General features: G+C 46.4%; 1 protein-coding gene across 1 annotated transcript in view; it reads left to right on the forward strand.

Moving 5' to 3' along the window:
* The first annotated feature begins 6446 nt into the window (after positions 1 to 6446).
* GM2A (GM2 ganglioside activator) overlaps positions 6447 to 13344 on the forward strand; it is a 14361-nt gene continuing 7463 nt past the window's right edge. Inside the window, exons 1-2 of the mRNA XM_010850594.1 lie at positions 6447 to 6733; positions 12125 to 12277. Of these exons, the coding sequence (XP_010848896.1) occupies positions 6644 to 6733; positions 12125 to 12277 (243 nt within the window). The 5' untranslated portion in view covers positions 6447 to 6643. The remainder of the gene's footprint in view (positions 6734 to 12124; positions 12278 to 13344) is intronic.

The raw sequence follows: 13344 nt of genomic DNA on the forward strand, positions 1-13344 counted from the left end.
CACATGGCCTGTAGGGGCTGTGGGGACTGCAGAACCCCATCAAGGACAACTCCGTTTCAGTGGACTATTGCCCTGTGGGAATGCACAGGAGTGTTTTCAAATTCTGAGTTTTTCAGGAAAGCTGGAAATACATAATTTAATGAGAAACCACTGGCTTTTATTATACACTGGCAACCAAGAATACACATTACTATATCTAAAATAGGTAAATAACAAGGTCCTACTGTGTATGTAGCACAGGGAACTCTATTCAGTATCTTGTAATAAATGATAAAAGAAAAGAATGGAAAAGAATACAAACACGTATGCCTTCTCCAAAACCAACTATACTTCAGTTAAAAAAAAAAAAAGCAAAAATTCTAAGAAACACCACATAGGCAAATGATGCTTGAGGCTTGTGTTGCTGTCTGTGACCTCTTCACACTACTATGAATTTGAGGAGGTAAGCATTCCTCACTTGGAGAATGCAATGGCAACCCACTCCAGTACTTTTGCCTGGAGAATCCCATGGATGGAGGAGCCTGGTGGGCTGCAGTCCATGGGATCGCAAAGAGTCGGACATGACTGAGCCACTTCATTTTCACTTTCCACTTTCATGCATTGGAGAAGGAAATGGCAACCTACTCCAGTGTTCTTGCCTGGAGAATCCCAGGGATGAGGGAGCCTGGTGGGTTGCCGTCTATGGGGTCGCACAGAGTCGGACACGACTGACGCGACTTAGCAGCAGCAGCAGCAGCAGCATTCCTCGCTAAATATGAAAATGAGCAGGACCCTCCTAGGTATAAAAACCTTTCCATGTTTACCATTTCTTGTCTATAGTGAAACGTTGTTAGTGTTCTAGACCTTCCCTGAGTTCCAAAGGGCAGATTTAATCAGTTACTAATCAGGAAAGAGAGGGAATGCAACAACAAAGGAAAAACAAAGAAAAACAACAGTTCAGTAAGGAAACAGTCCTAGCTCCGCAGGGTATGTGCACAGCAAGGTCATACATACCTTTATCAACTATAAATTGGTACTGGCCATCTACCTCAACAAGAATTAAATCATATGCCTCTGACCTTTAACACACTCTGAAAGGAGTTTAGAATGGAGATCAGGAATGAGGTGGGGTGGTGAGGGGAGGGAGAGACTGGGAGGACAGGTCGTCAGAGAGTTAAATATTTTCAGAAGCTGATTTTATGAGCCCAGTTCTTTGTTGTTGCTGTTCAGTCACTAAGTCGTGTCTGACTCTTTGTGACCCCAATGGACTGCAGTATGCCAGGCCTCTCTGCCCCTCACTATCTCCTGGAGTGTGCCCAAATTCAAGTCCATTGAATCGGTGATGCCATCCAATCATCACATCCTCTGTCGCCCTCTTCTTCTGCCTTCAATCTTTCCCAGCATCAGAGTCTTTTCTAATGAGTCAGCTCTTTGCATCAGGTAGTCAAAGTACTGGAGCTTCAGCTTCAACAACAGTCCTTCCAATGAATATTCAGGGTTGATTTCCTTTAGTTTAACTGGTTTGATCTTGCTATCCAAGGAACTCTCAAGGGTCTTCTACAGCAGCACAGTTACAAAGCATCAATTCTTCGGCTCTCTGCTTTCTTTATGGTCCAACTCTCACATCCATACATGACTACTGGAAAGACAATAATAGCTCTGACTAGACAGACCTTTGCTTTTTAATACACTGTCTAGGTTTGTCATAGCTTTCTTTCCAAGAAGCAAATGTCTTCTAATTTCATGGCTGCAGTCACCATCTGCCGTGATTTTAGAGCCCAAGAGGAGAAAATCTGTCACTGCTTCCACTTTTTCCCCTTCTATTAGCCATGACATGATGGGACCAAATGCCACAGTCTTTGTTTTTTTCAACACTGAGTTTTAAGCCAGCTTTTTCACACTCCTCTTCTTGTATCTCGTCACATCTAGAAAAGCACTAAAATCCTTCACGGCGACGACTGTTCCTTATGACTAGCAAAAAAAGCTTCAGGAGACTAGCAGAAATCTTCTGGAAAGATATGTGCATGACTGCATGTATTCCCTCTTCACCAAAATCTCATATATACTGACCTTCCCTGCTGCTTCTTTGGAGCAGTTTCTCAGAGCTGTCCTAGGTTCTGTAGCATGGGCTGCAGTCCTCATTTTGCCCCCAGTAAAGCTTCACTTGAAACGCTCACATTGTGCACATTTTCTTTTAAGTAGACACCTTGGAGTTGTTCTTCAGGAAGCAAGTTTTGCTTTGTTTCCAGTCACTGTCTGTAGCCTTCCACAATTGCATCCAAAGCCCTTCAGGTGGAGATGTCAGTTACTCTAATCCCCAAGGAATGTGCCTGTTTGTTCATTGAGAGGTTCTCCTAGGTGGCCAGGAGATTTGGCCTTTAATTGCCCAAGACCCCACTGACATCTAACAAACTGTGGAAAATTCTTAAAGAGATGGAAATACCAGACCATCTTATCTGCCTCCTGAGAAATCTGTATGCAGGTCAAGAAGCAACAGTTAGAACAGGAAATGAAATAACAGACTCGTTCCAAATTGGGAAAGGAGTAAGTCAAAGCTGTATATCATCACCCAGCTTATTTAACTTATATGTGGAGTACATCATTTGAAATGCTGAGCTGGATGAAGCACAAGCTGGAATCAAGATTGCCGGGAGAAATATCAATAACTTCAGATATGCAGGTGACACAACCCTTATGGCAGAAATCGAAGAGGAGCTAAAGAGTCTCTTGAACAAAGTGAAAGAGAAGAGTGAAAAAGCTGGCTTAAAACTCAACATTCAAAAAGTTAAGATCATGGCATCTGGTCCCATCACTTCATGGCAAATAGATGGGGAAGCAATGGAAACAGTGACAGACTTTATTTCCTTGGGCTTCAAAATCACTGCAGATGGTGACTGCAGCCATGAAATGAAAAGACATTTGCACCGTGGAAGAAAAGCTATGACCAAACTAGACAGCATGTTAAAAAGCAGAGACATTACTTTGCCAAAAGAGGTCTGTCTAGTCAAAGCTATGGTTTTTCCAGTAATCATGTGTGGATGTAGGAGTTGGTCTATAAAGAAAGCTAAGCGCCAAAGATTTGATGCTTTTGAACTGTGGTGGTGGAGAAGACTCTTGAGAGTCCCTTGGATTGCAAGGAGATCAAACCAGTTAATCCTAAAGGAAATCAGTCCTGAATATTCATTGGAAGGACTGATGCTGAAGCTGAAACTCCAGTACTTTGGCCACCCGATGTGAAGAACTGACTCATTGGAAAAGACCCTGATGCTGGGAAAGATTGAAGGTGGGAGAAGAAGGAGATGACAGAGGATGAGATGGTTGGATGGCATCCTGACTCGATGGACATGAGTTTGAGCAAGCTCCGGGAGTTGGTGATGAACAGGGAGGCCTGGCGTGCTGTGATTCATGGGGTCGCAAAGAGTCAGACATGACTGACTGACTGAACAGAACTGATTGACATCTTGCGTGAAGGAGTGTGCCTGAGGCTGAGGGAATGGAGTCTTTAGGAGCTGGAAGGAAATGGTGTAGGGCTGCACTCTGCAGTCCTGCAATCTTTGCCATCACCTAGCTCTGATACTGAAGAAGGAACCCCGAAGGAGTCAGAGACACAGACATCAACTATTGGACAGGGAATCTTGCAAATCAGAGGCAAAGGACCTGGAACGATCCCCCACAGAGTACCAATGGCAGAAGGCATGACACAGCTGCAATCTCCACTACACAGGGGAGGAGGAGGTTACTAGTTGCAGTGGGCATGACATCAAAAGGGCTCCTTGGATGCCAGGGGGACTTGTAACTCACTTCTCCCACAGCTCTTTTGGTACACAATCCTTGCAGGCAGTCACTGTTTCCCATGAATGATTGAACATGCTGGAGTTGTTCTGGTTAGAGGACTAAAAACATTATTATCTTGATCATACAGGCTTCCTAGGTGGCTCATTGGTAAAGAATCCGCCTGCCAATGCAGGAGAGGAAGGAGACATGGGTTTGAATCCACTCCAGTATCCTTGCCTGGAAAATCCCATGGACAGAGAAGCCTGGTGGGCTTCAGTCCATGGGGTTGCAAAGAGTCAGACACAACTGAGCATGAACATGCATACCAGCTGATCATGCAGGTAACTGTTGATTAAACTTTCACCTTATATACATATATATATATATATATATATAAGGGAATATTACTTAGCTATTAAAAAACAACCATTTGCAGCAACATAAATGAACCTAGAGATTGTCATATTGAGTGAAGTAAGTCAGACAGAAAAAGAGAAATATCTCATGATATCCATTATATGCAAAATCTAAAAAAAAATGATACAAATGAACGTATTTACCAAACAGAAACAGACTCATGACTTAGAGAAAGAACTTATTGTTACAGGGACTGGTGTGGATAGTTTGGAACTTACATGTACACATTGCTATATTTAAAATGGATAATCAACAAGGACCTACTGTACAGTACAGGGGAACTCTGCTTAATACTCTGTTATAATCTAAATGGGAAAAAAATTTGAAAAGGAGCGGATACAATATATGTAAAACTGAATTACTCTGCTTTACTCCTGAAGCTATCATAATATTGCTAATCAACTTTACTCCAAAATAAAATTAAAAACTTTTAAAATAAAATAATTTTCACTTTAGGAAGGGGAGATAATCATGCAGATAATATAAGGGTGAGGCAGGGCCAGATCGGGCAGGGGATATACAGAAGCAAGAGAGGAGCCATCGTATGGGGCCTGACCATACAAGTGGATAATAGGGTAGTGGGGCCTTGACAGGTGCAAAGAGGAAGCAGGAACGCTGCTGGAAGAGAGTTGTACAGCCCCCTTGTGGCTTCCCAGTGAGGCTCCAGGTCATCCACCACCTACATGTCCACCAAGGAGCACAGTCCCAAGGACACGTCTTATACCTCTTTGAGAACAGCTTCAGGAGAAGTGTGTTCTAGTTTTGTTCCTGCTATGTGACATTGGGAGCTTCCCCAGTGGCCCAGTGGTTAAGAATCTGCCTGCAATGCAGGAATTGCAGGAGACTCGGGTTTGATCCTTGGGTTGGGAAGATCCCCTGGAGGAGGCATGGCATGGCATGACATACCATACCTTGGCATGGCAACACACTCCAGTATTCTTGCCTGGAAAATCCCAGGGACAGAGGAGCCTGGCGGGCTACATACAGTCCACAGGGTCGCAAAAAGTCGGACGCAACTGAAGTGGCTTAGAATACATGCATGTGACATTAGACAAGGCCTCTAACTCAGGGGGCCTGAAATTGCACTTATGTATAATGAAGAGGTTGTGCTAGATGAGAGAGGGAAGGGGTTATCAGAATGGGAGGAAGATGTGCAATCACAAAAACATATTAAAAGATTAGGTGAAATCTGGAGCTTAGTTAATACATCAATGCGAGTTCTTGGTTTTTATAAAAAATACCCTTATATCTTAATGTTAACAATGGGGAAAACTAGGAGAGAGTTTTGTGGTATTTTGGCAACTTTTCTGTAACATAAATTAATTCCAAAATAAAATATTTCTTTTAAAAGATGATTGCTGCTGCTGCTGCTAAGTCACTTCAGTCGTGTCCGACTCTGTGTGACCCCACAGACAGCAGCCCACCAGGCTCCCCCATCCCTGGGATTCTCCAGGCAAGAACACTGGAGTGGGTTGCCATTTCCTTCTCCAAAAGATGATTAGGTTGTTTTAAATTCTATTCATGAGTTCATTTATTCAATAAAGATTGATTGCCTATTATGTGTCAGGCACTGGGTACACATTACTGGTGACCATAAGCCACGGTTTTACCCCCTGTGGGGTTTACAATCTAGTAGTAATTTGGCAGGAATAGTATACCCACTGCTTTTTAAAAATATCGAACCTGAACTACAAAGTGTACTAGCTTACGGAAATCTTGGCTGATGAGACATATATAAGCAGAATCCTTGCTCTATCAGTTCTTGGTCATGTGAGCTTGGCAAAGCTAACTTACCATATCGTGTATGTTTCTTCAGTGGTAAAATGGAGCAAAAAAATAGAGTCCCTATTTTACAGTGCTTGGCATGCATTAAAGCACTTAATAAATTGTTAGTTATCATTATAATAATTATTAAAAAGACAGTGATTTGTAACGCGGCTATGGGGAAGCGTAGTATAGACAGGGAACAAGACATTTTTGTCAAGAAAGACTTGGATGTGAAAATATGATGGTGCTTCCAGCAGTGAGTGACGGTAACAGCGGTGAGTTCAGAAGCAACAACCCCGCCCCTCCCTCGCACTCTGGCCCATCCCAGTCAAGTTTCGTCCCTCCCTCGAGTTCCCTCCCCGGTCGCGCACTCATTCCCCGCCCCCGCCCCCGCCCCTTCCCTTTCTTCTTCAGGCACCGCCTTCATCCTCCGAAGGCGAGGCCTGACGCCCACGCGTGAAGCGAGGGTCTAAACGAGGAACCTCTAGGGGGTGGGGCCGGGAGAGCTCTGTCCAATCCCCGGCCCCGAAATCGCAGATCCGGAGGGGGCGGGGCACATTGGGAAGTGGCCTCATTCAGCTTTGCATAGCAATGCACAGCTTTGCATAGCAATGCACAGCTTTACATAACAAACACGGGCAGGTATTTAACAGAGTCGTCGCCTCCACGAAACTGCAGTTAACCAGGCGAGGACCCACCCTTTACGATGAGCCCCCTGTTGCAGGCTCCCTTCTTGGTCTCCCTGGGCTTGCTTCTTGCCGGCCCAGCGCTTCCTGCACGCATTCTCCAGAACCGGGTGAGTGCTCTCTCCTTTAGGAGGCTGCTGCTAGCATCCCTGCCGAGCTCGGGCTGTGCGGCTTAGGGTGGGATAAGGAGGTAGCCTCTCCGGTCTCTAGAATTACTTTTTTGCAGTAGAACTTCCCAAAGTCACTAATCGTGGGACTCTGAGTGGGTTCTTTTCTCTCAGCGTGTTTCAGTTGGATTTTGGTTTCCCTATCTGGACAGAGGGCGGGCTGTAAGGCCTTGCTCTGCTCCAAATTGTTTTGGAAGGATTAATCTCACTCTCTCCTGTACTCCCCTGTCCTCTTTCCAAATGTCTGAGTGAAGTTTTGTAGAATTGCAAGACCAGTTCTCTACTCCCAGGCCCAGAGACTTAGCCCCATTTACTTGTCCCCTCTTTTACCCCTTGAGAAGGCCTGGCACCCAACTGCTCCCCTCTGTACTTCTCTGAGGCGCTGCCTGTTCTGGTGGGTGGCTGGTTCTGAGAGGCTCTTCAGGCCAGAAGGTCCAGACTTGCTCCTCTGGCAACAAAGCTGCGGCCCCACTCCTGGGTGTGAGTCATGGAGAGGGTCCAACCTACAAATTTCCCCCTTGTCATCTCAGTCACTGTGCTCCAGATCCTTGGGAAAGGGAAGTTCTGTCATTCTGAGAAGTAGAGAAGCCTAATTCCCTGGCCTCTGCTGCACAGCTAGGGGTCAGACACTTGCAGATCCTTGGGAAAGGGAAGTTCTGTCATTCTGAGTAGAGAAGCCTAATTCCATGGCCTCTGCTGCACAGCTAAGGGTCAGATACTTGATATCTTTGGCAGCAAAGAGAGAGTCCTACCCTAGGTACCCTCCCGCCAACCAGCTTGCAAATGTTTGTCAGAGCCAGGAATAGGGAGGTATAGGGGAAAGAGGAATAGGACTAGGAGACTTGGCTTCTGATCCCTCCTCTGTCTCTAATCCATGGGCGTGGCGTTTGGGCTCCTTAAGCCTTGGTCTCCTCATCTGTAAAATGGGCTTGATAACACCAGCCTGCCTTTATCAGTGGTTGTGGATGAAGGGAAATGCTTCCCTGGATGGAAAAGCTCTTAAATCTTAAATTTAGGAAGTGATAGAAGCCAGTATGCTCAGTCTCACCCTCCCTAAGGGCAAAGAGTCTATTTTGCCAATTGAATGGAGGAGCAAAGAGCTCTTGGCTTTATTGTCCCAGAGAATTCACAGTTAGTCCCTGAGTGTAGGTTGCGAATGTTTCTCTGGGCTCCAGATCTGACTACTGTGGGGTGGAATCTAGCTAAGGCTGGAACTTTCCCTGTGTTCCTGCTCTCCTGCATATCTTGGGTGTGGATGCCATCCCAGACCAGAGTGTCTTAGGTTGGCAGTTTTGGAGAGGCCATGAGACATCAGGGAGTTAACCCACCTTACTCAGCCCCAGGGAGAATGGTGCTCATCTGAGATTCCACAGTAATGGGTACTTCTTTCCATCCTTATCTTCTATTGTCTGGGTTTTCTCCGGGCTCATGTGATTTGGAACCCTGACCCTGAGACCCTGGGCCACAGGAAGGCTTGAGGTGACAGTGAGCAGTGAGCATGAGGAAACTAGACTGAGTTCCAGTTCCTCTTCTAGCATTAAGTGGGTCTCATGGCCCTAGGCTGTGGTGAGCCTTAGATAACAGGGGAGAATGTCTTGCCCCAGATTGGGCATACAATAGGTGCTTAATAGATACTCTGATACTGTTGATATCATTTACTGTGCACACACTGTGTGCTGTGTGTTGAGCCATGTGCTTTTTTTCCCCTGATAAGCTTACTTTAGGGGAATAATTATAGACATACAGAAAAGTTGCAAAGAAAGTATAGAATTCCCACATACCCCTCACTTGGTTTACCCTGTTAGCATCTTTTTACCACCATGGGGCTTCCCCAGTGGCTCAGTGGTAAAGAAACCACCTGTCAATGCAGGAGACTCAGGTTTGATCCCTGGGTCAGGAAGGTCCTCTGGAGGAGGGCATGGCAACCCACTCCAGTATTCTTGCCTGGAGAATCCCATGGACAGAGGAGCCCGGTAGGCTACAGTCCATGGGGTCGCAGAGTCGGACACAACTGAAGCGATTTAGCACGCACGTACACATCCATTGGAATTCCCTGGTGGCTCAGACGATAAAGAGTCTGCCTACAGTGCAGGAGACCTGGGTTCAATCCCTGGGTCGGGAAGATCCCCTGGAGAAGGAAATGGCAACCCACTCCAGTATTTTTGCCTGGAAAACCCCATGGACGGAGAAGCCTGGTAGGCTACAGTCCATGGGGTCGAAAAGAGTCAGACACGACTGCGCGACTTCACTTTCACACAAGCATTACCATGGTACATTTGTCAAGACGAGAAACCAACAGAGGTACGTTCACACTAGCTCAACTTTCAGACTTCCATTTGGATTTTACCAGTTTTCCCACTGATGTCCTCTTCCGGTTCTGGGATCCAGTCTGGGGCACCACATTGCATGTTGTCCTGTCGCTCCAGCTTCCTCTGGTCTGTGACAGTTTCTCAGTCGTGTGTTTTCACGGCTGTGACAGTGTTGAGGAGTTGGGACCTTGAGAATCTGTATTCTTTCTGTTTACAAATGTCTCACCGTAGTAGCCCTGTGAGAAGATGTAATTATGCCCACTTATTAGATGAAAAAATAGAGCCTCAAGAAGGGTCACCTGACCCCTGTTCTCAGCGGGTGTGGTTTTAATCCAGGTCTGTGACTTGCATCCATATTTCCGCATCCACAGCTGTACCTTTGCCCTCTTCCAGATGCTGCTTCTTCCCATACGTTAGCCTGGGCTGGGATGACAGATATCTGGTGCCAGGTCTGCCCTTAGTGGGCACTGCTAAGACATCATACCTCCTTTTCCTGATGAGCCTGGACTTGGCTGCAGAATTTATTATGACAGAAGCCTCTAGTCAGTCATTGAGAAATCAGTTTGTTAAGTCTCTCCAGGGACTGGGGGAAGGAGAAGCAAGACACTTTAGACACTTCAACGTGGAATCAATCCTCACGGTGAGTCAGGCTGCCTTGGCATCTGTGAAAGCGGCTCTAGGAAATGGCCAGTCCGGCTACCCACCCTCCAGGCCAACTCTTAGTCCCAGGCACTCTTTCATTTGATATTGGCCTCCTAATTGGTCTCCCCTTACCAAACAGGACCCTCTGCAATCCATTCTCAACCATAAGCCAGAGCAGGGCACTCTCCTGCAATGGCATTCCATTACATTTATAGGAAATCCAGCCTCCTGATGATGACCTACGAGGTCTTGCATTTATTAAACGACCCTGCTACCACTCTACCCTTAACTAGGCGCCTCGTCCATTCTATCTAGCCCACTGGCCTTGTAGGGCCCAGAGCAGTTGAGTGTCTTCCCAATGCAGGGTGCATGTTCCTTTGCTCATGTTCCCTCTGCCTGAACCTTCTTTCAGTACATACATGGCTGGCTCCTCATCTTGCAGGATTATCTCTTCTCAGGACCCTATTTAAGTAAGTCCTTTGTTACTCTTAACATGACCCTCTGTTTGTTTCATTTATGGTACCCAGAGATCATAGTGGGTAATATTTATTTACATTAGACTGTAAGCTCCTCACTGCAGGGCAGGCACATCTCCAATTGTTTACCTCTATGAATAGCACTTGGCCCCAGGCCTGTGATCATTGCTCCATAAATACCTGTGGATTGAACACTGAAGGAAACATTTGTTGGTACCTAACCCAAGGGGCTGTGGGGAACACAGGGATGAATCAGGCCTTTCTTAGTCATGGTCTGATGCTTCATTCCAAGGAACTGAAGCCCATTCCAAGAAGCTCAGGTAAAGGGAAGTTTATTTCAGGTATACAAGGAATCGCATGGAACTAATGGCAGGAAGCAGGGGCTGGGGTGTCTAATGGCTATCATTTAGGGAGCCAGCTCATGCTTTGTGTCTGGCATTGGGTTATGAGCTTTATGTATTACATGCTGTCACCCTCGCGGCACTGTCACAGGTCTGAGAGGAAAGCAGAAATGACTCCGCTTAAAAGATGAGGAAACTGCAGCTCCAAAGGGGAAACTGGCCTACAGAATCACATGATATGGTGGTCAAGCCAGGGTTTCAAGCCATGTCTACTGACTAAAGCCTTGATATACCCCATGTCTCACTCTAAAAACATGCTCTTGGCTACTCTCCTGCACTGCCTATTTAGATAGGGGGCAGGGGAAGGGGTGACTCTATCTGTTCTCTTTTCTACAGACCAGCAGAGCCCTTAGTTCTTGACCCTTTGACTTGGTCACGAGTCTGTGTTCTGGTTCCATCTTAAAGTTTATGACCCATGACCGCTCAAAGCCCAAAATCCTCTGAGTGAATTTGCCTCTGTCTCACTTCCCAAATTGGAGGCAGAGAGACTCTGTCAGCCTAGTCTGTGTTAGGTATTGTCTTCTGGTCCACCTACCTGTGGCTGTGTTGATGATGGAGGTTGACTTGGGGATGTGGGGATTGGCAGGTTTTCCTTCTAAGATGGGATGTGCGTGGGGGCAATACTGAAAGTCTCTCGTAGATGGCCTTCAGGGGGCTGGGAAAAGTGTGAGTGGGTGGGCAGAGCCTGCAGGGTGTGGAGAGTGTGATCACAGACAAGGTTCCGTGGGAGTGGGGAGTCAGTGGTCATTTGTAGTTAGACATGATGGTGGAGTCAGGAATCAGGAGACCTCTTGGGAGATGTGGAGGAGGAGGAAGAGGATATGGCTCAGCAGAGGGGAGGGGGATGACTTGGGGTGTGGGACCAGGCAGGGCATGAGCAGTGGGATGAGAGTAAAAATGCACTGGTTAGGGTTGGGAAGTTTGTTCACTGGGGATTGTTCATTAACAAGTGGCCCCCTGGGGATCTTTTCATGTGTGTCCTAGTCCCTTCCTGATTTAGCTGTCCCTCCTTGAGGGTGCAGTGTTCCATGCTGTTATGTTCCCCATTGTTTTGTGTTCCTTATTGTTCCTGGTCCTGGACTGGGCCCGAGGTGTGACGTGAATCAGGTTCTGGGCATGGGCTGTAAAGGTGAATCCTCCAAAAACTTCCCTCTGAGAAGATGCCAAGACTAGCAGAGGAGAGGTGGGTGGAACAGGGAGGTGAGGGATCACAGAAGGTGGATATGGCTAGTCACCTATTCTGAAGTTCAGGGTCTGCGATACTGTCCTCTATAGTTCATGGCACACACTTGGGAGACGGTCTTTTAAGTCTTTTAGTTGAGTCCTGCCTACAAAATGGGTAGGACCAGAGTTATCCCAGGTTTACAGATGTGGAGTTGCAGATGAAGCTCAGAGCCAGCAGGTACCTCATCCGTAGGCACACGGTCAGTAACCGCTCTGTTAATTCTTCTAACCTTTTGTCAACTCTTTTCTTTCCTTGCTGCTATATGTCCTTGGCTCTCCCAGCTGGGTAGCTTTTCCTGGAATAACTGCGATGCAGGGAAGGACCCCGCGGTGATCAACAGCCTGACTGTGGAACCTGACCCCATTGCCATTCCGGGGAACTTGACCATCACTGCTGAGGCCAAGACCAGTGCTATCCTCAGTGATCCTCTGAAGGTGAGCCCAGGGTCAGGGAGGCACTGGAAGGAAGGTGCTGTGGGCCAAGGGCAGGGCCCTGAGGCATGTACACTCAGGAAACTTAATATTTTTGGAATCCTGGAATCCCAGAACAGCAAAAACAACACAGATTTGTTTAAATGTCATTTCATAGGTTTGCCTTTGTATTTTTGTTTCAGAGTAACCAGTTCATTCCTGCCTGCTGCCTGTTTTGGGGGTGGATATTTGTTTTCATACAAAACAACAAAGGCTTTCTGTGTATCCATGGCAATTGTATATATCATAGTCCTTTCCTCATTGCTACCTTTATACCATATGCTTATACGCCTTCAGCCTGTTCTGGTGCAGATCTATTCTGGCACCAGTTCCACTGGGCTCTTTAAAAAGTTTTCTGATTTGGAATCTGTGTCCCTGAAACTGCCCTTTGACTTGGTTAATCACAGCCCCTACCTCATATGTTTCTGAGCTATTATTGAATTAGTAACATGGAGAGTGCTTTGCACATGGCCTGACACGCATGACCAGCTCAGTACACATTCAGTCAGTTCAGTTTAGTCGTTCAGTCGTGTCTGACTCTGTGCAACTCCATGGACTGCAGCACCTGGACAGCACGTGGACAGGTCTCCGTGTCCATCACCAACTCCCAGAGTTTACTCAAACTCATGTCCATTGAGTCAGTGATGCCATCCTACCATCTCATCCACTGTTGTCCTCTTCTCCTCCTGTCTTCAATCTTTCCCAGCATCAGGGTCTTTTCCAGTGAATCAGTACTTCACATCAGGTGGCCAAAGTATTAGAGCTTCAGTTTCAGCATCAGTCCTTCCAATGAATATTTAGGACTGATTTCCTTTAGGATGGACTGGTTGGATCTCTTTGCAGTCCAAGGGACTCTCAAGAATCTTCTCCAACACCACAGTTCAAAAGCATCAATTCTTTGCCTTTCAGCTTTCTTTATAGTCCAACTCTCACATCCATACATGATTACTGGAAAAACCATAGACTTGACTAGACGGACCTTTGTTGGCAAAGTAATGTCTTTGCTTTTTAATATGCTTTCTAGGTTGGTC

Source organism: Bison bison, unplaced genomic scaffold (genome assembly GCF_000754665.1).
Source record: "Bison bison bison isolate TAMUID 2011002044 unplaced genomic scaffold, Bison_UMD1.0 scf7180017864291, whole genome shotgun sequence".
In the NCBI taxonomy this organism is placed as follows: domain Eukaryota; kingdom Metazoa; phylum Chordata; class Mammalia; order Artiodactyla; family Bovidae; genus Bison; species Bison bison.